The sequence below is a fragment of the Mandrillus leucophaeus genome, unplaced genomic scaffold (genome assembly GCF_000951045.1).
Source record: "Mandrillus leucophaeus isolate KB7577 unplaced genomic scaffold, Mleu.le_1.0 Scaffold674, whole genome shotgun sequence".
In the NCBI taxonomy this organism is placed as follows: domain Eukaryota; kingdom Metazoa; phylum Chordata; class Mammalia; order Primates; family Cercopithecidae; genus Mandrillus; species Mandrillus leucophaeus.
The window spans coordinates 831386-841692 of record NW_012107297.1 but is presented as its reverse complement, the minus strand read 5'-3'; the positions used below and the strand labels follow the sequence as shown (position 1 = coordinate 841692).

Sequence of the window (10307 nt, the reverse complement as noted above, 5' to 3'; positions counted from 1 at the left end):
TGGCCCGCGCACAGCGCCTCGCAGCCCGGCTCCGACTCCTCCGGCCCAGGGCCTTGCCGCATCCTGCTGGGGAGAGAACACAAACAGCATCGGGGAAGTCACCTGGCTGCGCCTGGGAGAGGCGACCGCCCTCATCCGTTTATTTCCTCCCTTGACCACTTGTTAAGCGACTGTCCCCTCCGTTCAGGTTCCTTATGGCTACAGTGCCTCAGCCCCGCCTCACCAGCACGACATTCTGCCCTGCCTACCCACTCAGACACTCAGTGCCCCTTTCGGTTCTTCAAACTCGCTGAGCGTTTTCCTGTCGATATCTGCAGAAGACAGATGGCACGCTCTCAAATAGGATAATCGGAGGAGGGTCTAATAAAGGAACTATTTTCAACAGCGGAGTCGGCGTTAGGGACTTCGGCAGGAGGAGGGCTGTTCCCTGGACTACTAACAGCAAGGCGCCTTGGCAGCCCCGGGGTCTGAAGCGGGGGAGCAGCGAAGTTACTGGAACCTGGAAATGTATCTGTGTAAGGAGGGTCCCGTGACAGGAGTTGAAGCCCTGGGTCAAGGGACTAAGGCCGCCCCACAGAGACCCAGTGTGTGCGTGTGCAGGAGAGAGAGGGTACAATAACTCGACCGTCCTCTGCTCAATCCTGCCTGTCTCCTGCCGATCTCCGGTAGGTGCTGGGCACTGACCGCACCCTGAGCACTCCCCTGATAGACAGCATCATACACACAGCATTCGCGCAAACAGATTCGACAAGTATTTATTGGGAGCCTTTTCTGTGCCAGGCAGTGAGCAAGACAACCATAGTTTCAGTGTGCCCGGAGGTCACAGTCTGGCGGCGGTGCCATGGGGAGGCACCGGGTGTTAGGGGAGTTCATAGAAGGGGCGCTGGACCCAGGTGGAGGGGAGTCAGGGAGGGCGTCCTTGAGGGGAACCTTCCAGCTGAGAAGGATGGGCGAATTCTCAGAGGGTGAAAGGTTAGAGCCCAGGCTGAGGGAAGCTGGCCCTCTCTCTGGTGAGTTCTCTTGGTGTTCTCCAGGTAGCACCGTCTGGAAGTGGAAAGAACTCTAGGGACAAACTAACCCAGTCCCTGCCACTGGCTCATGGTGTGGCCGGGGGCAAGTCACTCCTCTCACCTGCCGGTCCTGGCCTCAGTTATCTCATCTGAAATGGGATCCCTACCTCACAGGGCTGTGGCTTCATGACTATTACATGGGCTTTATGAAAAGTGCTGGTACACAGAACGAGCTACATGGGTGTTTCCCTGTATTGTTTTTACTCGAGAGGAAGGGAGGACACTGTGTGTGCCAGTTACTTTTATAGACATAATTTAATTTCATCCTCACAACCTGAGAAGTTTCTTTAGCCCACCCCCGCCCCTTTAGTTTGTCATAAGGGAAACAAGCACACACAGGACACCTGCCCTTCAGAGGTTTGCAGCGAGGCTCAGCAGAGGGGTGTTTGTGAAGGCGCTCTGCAGACGGAGGGGCTGGGCCATGCTGGTTATGATTTGGCCATTATGAACACACAGCCTCTGCTTGCACACCTCCAGGGACAGGGAGTTCCCTCCTTTTCATCAGCTTACTCTAGGGGGCTCAGGTCCACCCTCTGCGCCCTGCCTGTCCTTCCATCCTCCCGCTCCCAGCTGCTCTGCTGCTTCTGGAGGTCAGATCCTGCCCAGCGTTAGTCTGGCTTTCATGCCCTGGTCATTCCGCGCCATGGATCCCCTGGTCAGCATCATGAGAAATGAACTCCCTGGTGGGCAAGAAAGTTAACTACTTTTGCCCAAGTGGAGAGACTGGATCCTGAATCCACCTGGCTCCAGGGTTTGCATGCCACACTTGCCAGGGTGGGGGTGTGTCCCAAGGAGCAGCCAGGAGGTGGAAGGAAGTGAGACCGGTCATCACAGCACGCTGCAACCAGTCTGTCCTCCACTAGCCCAGAAAGCAACTACACTCTGAGTTGAAACCCAAGAGGGCCGGTCTCATTAGCATAAGGATGGACTTCTTGCAAAGGTGTCCCACAGCACAAGCAGCTCCCTGGGGGAGAAAGAGTTCCCTCCTAGGAAGTGTGTCAGTACTTTTTCATTTTACTATCTACTGCACTGGGCGCTCTGGACACACAGTGACATCAGATCCAGCATTCACTCTGGGATCCCCAGTCTGGGGGCCGAAGGACACCCAGTTGGAACACGGAAGGTAAAAATTCCCAGGTAGGGCTCAATGAGTATCCTCCCTTCTCGGCTGAGTCTAGGCACTTCAAGCCATGGGTCATGATGCAGACTGAAGGGCCCAGCCTGTAGAAGCTGACTCGAACATGCCACCATCACTCTTTTTTACACCCACATCCACTTGAAGCCATTACCCAAGCACCTCCTCCGCATCCTCCCCATCTCAGACTTGTGGACACCACGCAGCTGGGGCAGCCCTGCAGCCTAAGCCTTGCCCCATGCACCTGGCGCTTACCTGGCCACACCCTCTCCCAAGTGCTCCGCAGCTGCTGCTCTCACAGGTTATCACTCCCGTCTGTGACTGCTGCCCGCACCCCTGGCAGCCCAAGCTCCAATGTTCGTGCTGCTCTGCCCAGACCCCCGTTCGCTGTTTGCTCGGGCTCAGCTGCGGGAGGACAAAGGGGCTGGACGCCAGGAGGGAGGGGGAGGGAGAGGAAGGGAGAAGCGAGTGGGGAGGGGATGCTGGGCTTTTGTTCTACTCTTGGACTAGCCCTGGGAGGGAGGGAAAGAAAGAAGGGGCGTAAGAGTGGATTGACTGTGTGCAACTCCAGGGTTTGGATTTGGATTCGTGCCTGAGGTTGGGGGTGACCTGGTGCTGGCCTTGTCCCTGATTGAGGACAAGGGTTTGAAGATGTATGGTGCTGGAGTTGGGGTGTGGGAGGCGTGTCATCGTGCAGTTGTGGGCATGTAGGTTCCAGGGTGACTATGCGTGATTGTGGAAGTACATGGAATGCAGTGACTGTGTGGCACTGGGCTGCGTGTGGACATGTGGCTGTGTGACCATGTAGATACCAATGTGACTAAGCATGTGTGGGGCAGGGGGCACAGTGGCTCTGAGTCTCACTCCCTTGAGCCCAGGGAGAGGCGGGAGCTGACCTCTGCCCCAAGAAGAGGAGCACTTGCCAGACATTCAGTAGCAGGGGCAGGAGGGCCGCTCCTCGAGGCTACTGTGGGGGCCCAGTGGAGCTTCCAACATTTGCATGCCAGAATCTCCTAGACCCCAAGAATTCTATCCAGAAGATTCCTGTTTGGAAGACACACGTCCCTTGGCTCCCAGGAAGCATGGAGTTAATTTGATGCAGGCTGGAGCTGGGGCTCAGCTTCCCCCTTTTCCCTCAGGACACACCCATGACCGGGCAGACCCTCAGAACAAAGAGGGGAGTTACAGGCCTGCTCTGACGCCACCACTGACTCCTGCTCACAGACGGCAGAGGTCCCAAGGACTGGAAGGAAAGGACACCTGTGGTCCCAGGGCTGTACTTTGGCTTTCAGCCCAGGTGCCCCTAGTCCTGGGCGTGGGCATGCGCCCTCCTCAGGCAGGTCCAAAGCTCGGAGAAGTCAAAGCCAAACTCCTCACATGGGGAAGAGGCCTCCCTGTGCTGAAGGCCTGTCCCAACACAGCCGGGAGGCTCAGAATGCCTTCGTGTGGCTGTGAGGGCACCTGCCAGTCCCACTCCCAGCCCCACATTGGACCCAGGAGCCCTCCCGCTCTGTGTGTCATTCCTAGCTTACGGGAGACATAACATATGCGCTGGGGTCAGACTCTGGGTGGGATTCTGGCTTGGCCTGTTCTAAGCTGTGTGGCCTTTGGAGGTCACTTTTACCTCTCCAAGACTGTCTCCCCATCCTCCCAACCATGTGAGGATACCGGCTCCCAGCCACTGGCACCGTGGTGGACCCAGAGAAGGGGAGGCGCCATCCTGCCGCTTTCCCATTCATTCCTGAGAATGGTTCCTCCTCAAATCATAGGGTCAGAACTGAAACCTAGACCCAGTGCACTTGTCCCCACCCTCCTGCTGGCAATTCAGAGACAACACACATCAAGATGGCAGCTTTAATCACATTGGCCGAGCTCCTTGGGTTCCCTCTGTGCAGGCCTACTTAGCCACACACCCACCCTGACCATGTCCAGAACACTTTTACCAGGTGGGCCCTGCCCTGTGGCCACTGATGTGGGAACCTGAGGTTAAATCAGTCTGTGGACTCCTGGGTTAGGGGACTCTTCTGCCCTGAGGTCTGCTGGACACTTCGGCATAGGATCCAGTAGCCCTGAGCTCACTCTTCTGGCCATCTCCAGCTGCTCCTAGGGAATGTGGCTCAGGTCTGCTCCTGGGACAGGGGGTTGGTGGTGGCATGAGGTGGACTGGGGAGGAGGACGTGTCTCCACACTGCAGCTGGCTTCCTCCTGGGCCGAACCTCCTTGTGCTTTGAGACTGACAGGAAGAGCAGAGTTGCTTCGGGTAGAGGCCCGGCCCAAGCCCTTGGGGCAGGATAAAAACAGAGAATTCAAGTGCCTCGGGGCACAGATAGGAGGACAGACGGCACAGGTGAGCATCCGCACCCTCCATTGCCACAGGGGGCATGGCATGGCCCATGACCCATCAAAACTTCCAAGTCAGGATATAGGAGAGGGCCTCAGAAGAGGGGCCCAAGCCCTAGGCCCCACACCACCCAGAAGGAGCCCCAGGCCTGCAGGGGCATCTGAGAGGCTGGAGTCCTGGTCCAGCTGGGCCTCAGGGGGACACGGGAGTCCCCCTCAAGAGAGGCTGCGGCTGACAAGGGGCTGGAGCCCACAAGGAGGCTGTGGAGCCAGCTTCCAGAGCACTCCGAGTTCAGACACGCTTCCATCAGCTCTCCTAGGCTCCCCTGGCTTCTGTGTCAGGTACAGGTGGGACAGACATGTCTTCAGCTAACGCCCACTCCGCTCTGTGAGGGTCTTGGCGCGGCTGCCACCCCCTCGGGGGCCCACAGGGGTGGCGGTGCTGTTGGCATATGTGTCATAACTGTTGTCTGAACATACGGAGAGCACATCGGAGACCTCTACACCATCGCTGATTTCTGCTGGGCCAGAGGGAGACAGAATGTGAGTCGGGGAGGAGGCAGTCATAAGGATGGGTGACAGATGGGGCGGGAAGGCTGTACCACCCAGCTGGGCACTTGGAGGCTGATGAAACCACTGGGCTTAGGTCGACATTGAGCCTGGCACTCAAGGCCCCTTTGGTATCTGCCGAGCACTCTAGCTTCACCTTCATCTGCTGTCCCCTGGGACTTCACTTTGCAGTCACAGAAAACCACCTGTGTCCCTGAGCTTGGCACCCATGTGTCCACTCTCCTCAGGGCCTTTGCGTGTGTTGGCCCCTCTCTTAGGAGTGGCTGCCCCAACACCACCTCCTTTTCCTACAGTCTGGCTCACGTCTTCTCATCTGTCACTCAGCCTCCTGGGAGCCTCATCAGAGCTCTGGGCCGGGTTGGGGCCTCCTCATGGCAACCCCAGCCCCTGCTTCCCTCTGCCCTGGCCACATTCTGTATGGTTGCTGCCTGGGCCCCCAAAACACCTCAAAGACCAGGGTGGGTTCTGGGCATCTATGTCCCCAGGGCCTGGTAGAGTGCTGGGCACGGATCTGAGGCTCAAGAAAGCTCTGCTGAGTGGAGTTCGGCCCAATAGAGGGACACTTCATTCTTGGTGCCCAGGCAAGCAGTGCTCCCTTGCCACCTCTGCGCACATGCCGTGCCCACCTGGAATGCCCTTCCTTCCCTCAGCTCGCTCGGCCCTCAACTTGAAGCCATTACCCAGGCACCTCCTCTGCATCCTCCCCATCTCAGTGTATCAGGCACCCAAAGCATTCCTCACTGCCCAGGCAGCTCTGACCACGCCCTCCCCCACAGCACTCCCATCGCAGGAACTCGACTTTCTATGCCTCTGTTTACGTAGCTGCTGCTTCCATCAGACTGGGAATGTTGACAGGGACTGGCAAAGAGCAAAGGTGAGGCCAGTATTGTAGGATCCAAGTATGAATCAGGCAAAGGGGGACGGGCCTTCAAAACAGACTCCTCTCCCTACCCCACCCCTGCCCACCAACCATGGCACTGACACCGAGCCATGGTGGATGACAGAGTGGATGACTGTGTGTGGGGGTGTGTGTTTTCACACATGTACTTATGCCTTTGTATGTGTGTGGGTATAATCCCGGTGGGTTTATGTATATCTGTGCCCTTGTCCCTACCCGTATGTGCCGCACGTGAATGTGTGCGCATACACATCTGTTTGCATGTGGGGGTGCAGAAAGCTGGGCCCAGGGCCTGCCTCCACCTGTTTGCAGGGCTGTGTACCTGAGAAAATGAGCTTCTCCTTCATGATGCTGACGTCCCGGCTGGTCCGGCGCACTGCAGCGCTCAGCATGATCTGCTCAGGGTTGTAGCTTCGTATGCCACCCAGGCGCCACCTGCAGAGATGGCCCCGTGGGCATCAGGTCCCTCCTCACTCCTGCCTTGAAGCAGGGACCCTGCCTACTTCCAGAGCCTCTCTGGATGTGGCCTGAGAGACCAGCAGGACTCTTGTCCCACTGTACAAGGGGGAAATAAGCCCAGAGAGAGAGCAGAGTTGGGGCTCAAATCAGAGCCTACCGACTCTCGGCCAGGGCTTCCCGGCCTCCCTTTTACCTCCAGAGCCGTCAGTCAGCAGCCCTGGCCCAGGACTAGAGTTGGTTAGTTCTGTCTCAGGTGTCCCCAGTAATGCACCTGGCTCTCTTTGAATGGGACAGATTTGGGAGCAGGAGGAGCTTAGTAGGCATGACTCTGTTGACCTAAGCTGGGGCACACACCAATCTCAGGGAGTCCAGCTGATGTCTCTTACAACTCTACCACCATGACCAGGCTAAGCGAAGCTATTGGGGAGACCCCCTGAGAGGGAGGGAAGGAAAGCAGGGGGGTGGGGCCAGGTGGTAGGGGGCTTTGCCCAGAGCTGGTCTGCACAGGTTCCCAAGGCAAGGGGGTTAGAGTGACTTGGAGTGGGGCCAGCTGCTGCTCTGTCCTGACAGTCCTACTGGGGAGGGAGGTCAGAGCATGAATCCCCCTGATGGCTGAGACAGTTGCAAGGTAAAATTACTCAAGAGTGGGCTGGGAGGTGGAGCATGCATACAGGGCATACAGGGACCAGGCACTAAGTGGAAAGGACTCATGTTTCTGAGCCCAGCCCAGGCCACTGTCTTCACTATTGTCATTCCTCTGAACTAGCCCCAGTTTCCTGACCTCTGAACTTAGACCTTTCCTGGGATCTAGGCAGAAGGATCACTGAACTCTCACCCCTGTCCCCACCAAGAGGAGTGGGTGATCAGCTTGGGAACAAGAACCCAACTGTCTCAGGGACTGAACCCTGCTTGGGGGATGGAGGGAGTCAAGACTCCACAAGAAACCAATTGTGAGTTACTAGATGGGGTCAGCGCAGCAGAAGCGGACAGACAGATGGACAGGTGGATGGATGGATGAACAGAGCAGGCAGACAAGGGGAAAGCAGGAGGCGGGGGGTAGCACAGACACCCTGGCGAGGCTGGCTGCCCTATGAATCGTTGAGGGCAGTGAGCAAATCTCTCTCTGTTCATCGCCGTGCCCCAGCACCATCAACGCCTGCCGTGTCCTGGCCGCCTGACCTGTACTTGTTGAGCGAATGAATGGAAGAATAAGGTCCGCAGGGAAATGGTATCCTCCCCTGGCCTTGTCCCTCAGGGTCCCTTCCTCCATCAGGCCTCTCCTGATCCCCAGGAGACAATGACACTGCCCTGGCTGTGTCTGAGCAAACCCAGCATGTCTGTGCCAGCGGCTGAATCACCATGGGGCAGCCTCCCTGACACGCTCGGCTCCGCGTGAGAAGGCCCAACTCCTGCTGCAGACACAGCACCAGCACCAGCAGCCGGTGTGTGTGGATGCTGGTCAACTGGGCGGACAGAGGAATGACTCAGGGAGTGTCCCATAGCCAGACACAGCGTCTCCTCCTAGAAGCTGGTTGGTGAAGCTGCCTGACCCAGGAGGGGCTAAGGCACTAGAGGAAGGGAGACTTGGGTCCCTGAGTCTAGGTCTCATCCTGGAAATTCACGTCAAAACCCAGGACAGTGTCAGGCCAGGGTCTCTTGGCCAGGCACATCCAGAACAGGAAGCTCAGCCACTGTGGGGTCCTCTCGGGGGAACAAGGAAAAGGCTGTGTGTGGGGGGAGCAAAGCAGGGATGGGTGTCACAGATAGAATGTAAAGAAGAGAGAGAAAGAGATGGGAGAGGCAGAGAAAGGTAAACAGGAAGAGTGAACAGTGGGAGAGGCAGAGCCAGGGAAGGAGAAGATGGGAAGAGAGAGGCAGAAACTTGGTAGGGTCTGCCCTGGACAAGTGGTGAAGACCCTGGTGAGTGGGCCAGAGGCAGGGGGATGCCGGTGCCCAGGTAGGGTCCCCTCCTCCAGAGGGAGACACTTTGGTGCACAGAGAGGCCAGGTCAGGAAGCTGTCAAGGAAACACTGGTCCCCACCTGCAGAAACGGCCGTAGGAACAGGGAGCAGAGGGACACACACGGCAGTGGGACGGCAGGAGCAGAAAAGAGGATTGCAGGGGTAAGGGAGGCTTCAGGCAAGGGCGGTGTCTGCGAGGTGACCCAGGCACAGGGTTTGGTGCACGGCGGGTTTTTAGACAGAACTGGAGAAAGGGATGGCAAGAGGGAGAAAGAGGAACAGGAGGAGGAGGAGGAAGACCACACCAGAATTACCTGATCAAGTGATAGCTGTGAGATGCCAGAGTGCAGCAGAGAGAGGGGGAGGGGGAGAGAGGAGGGACATGCGCCGATCAGAGCAGGATGGGACAGAGAGAGAACGTCAGTAAAGAATAAAATCCCAGCCCCTTGGTTCCTGGCTGGGTGGGGGCCCCGGGCTGGCCCTAGACCCTCCCTGGGACCAACCACACCTCCCCACTTCGAGCACACCCCAGCTATCTTGCTGAGGGCTGGTGGGAACCCATGCCCTGGCTAACGGATGAGCAGGCCAGCCTGGAGAGGAACTGAAATTCACCTAAGCCCACACAGCCACTCAAGGCGGAGCTTGGCTCTGCGCTCCCAGCTGCAAGTTCATTCCAGAAGCCACCCAGCCTCTGTCTGAGGCAGGATGGGGCCACCAGGGTCCTTCCTTCTCCCCTGGTCAGGCCCGCTCCTGGCTGAGGGCCCAGGGCTCAGGAGCAGGTTCACCTGGCTGGGGTAGGGGCTGGGCCTGCTGTAGGGTAGGGATGGCCACGGAAGTGGTCAGATCCTACTCACTTCTGGAGCACGAAGATGCCCACGATGAGGGTGAAGGAGACCAGGTCGGCAGTGACCCACATGAGACAGTACTCGTCCGGGGGCTGTGGACAGACGGCCCGAGGCCAACTTCCAGTCACGGCCAGTCCAGACCGAGGGTCCGTGGACCAGAGGACCCCACATGGCCACTGGCGAAGGGCAAGGGAGGACTCTGAGGGGGTCTGGGGGCTGAAGATTACATTTTGCAGGTGTGGGCTCCGGGTTCTATGGGCCTGGGGGCCGGGGCGTGTATGTGTACATGTGTGCACTCTCAGGGTAGGAGGGGATTGTATGGTGCTAAGGGCAGAGGGGGCATGTGCTAGGCCTGCAGGGTCTGTGTGTCCAGCGGCCTCAAAGCAGGAGCCAGATACTAAAAGACAGTGACCCTGCTCCTCCCTCCCTCCTGACTCTCATCCCATCGGTCTTGCCCCTTTCCCCAGGCTGCCTTCCCTTCACCCTCCTCTCCCACAGAACCATCCACATCTTAGGTCTGATTCATTGGCACTGCATTCTCTCAGCCATAAGGATACCCTCCATCTGCCTTCTGCATGCTCAGGGAGGTGGCAGTGGAGCCACCACCTATCTGCAGGTGCGCAGTCAACCAGCTAAAATATTGTTTTACTTGCTGTTCTCTGAGCAAATTTTAATGTTTCCTATTCTTTTTTATTTTTATTTTTTGAGACAGGGTCTCACTTTGTCACCCAGGCTGCAGTGATCACAGCTCACTGCAGCCTCGACCTCCTGGGCTCATGCAATCCTCCCACTGCAGCCTACCAAGTAGCTAGGACTACAGGTGTGTGCCACCATGGCCAGCAAATTATTATTATTATTATTATTATTTTGTAGAGACAGGGTCTCACTATGTTGCCCAGGCTAGTCTTGTACTCCCGGGCTCCAGTCATCATCCTGCCTCTGCTTCCCGAAATGCTGGGATTATAGGCGTGAGCCCCGCGCCCAGTCAATGCTTCCTATTCCGGTCCTGTTGTTACCCTCCAAACCAAA

At 57.5% G+C, this 10307-nt stretch overlaps 1 protein-coding gene across 3 annotated transcripts in view; it reads right to left on the bottom strand.

The window, feature by feature from the left end:
* Positions 1–4045: 4045 nt before the first annotated feature.
* Positions 4046–10307, bottom strand: part of GDPD5 (glycerophosphodiester phosphodiesterase domain containing 5) — a 94339-nt gene continuing 88077 nt past the window's right edge. For 2 of the 3 annotated variants that reach the window (XM_012002025.1, XM_012002026.1), the window contains 3 exons: positions 9288–9370; positions 6336–6448; positions 4046–5063 (listed from right to left, as the gene is read on the bottom strand). In XM_012002025.1, coding sequence (XP_011857415.1) covers positions 4915–5063; positions 6336–6448; positions 9288–9370 — 345 coding nt within the window. In that variant the 3' untranslated portion in view covers positions 4046–4914. Of the gene's footprint in view, positions 5064–6335; positions 6449–8747; positions 8763–9287; positions 9371–10307 lie in introns of all 3 variants that reach the window. The other variant, XM_012002024.1, reaches the window with a different exon arrangement.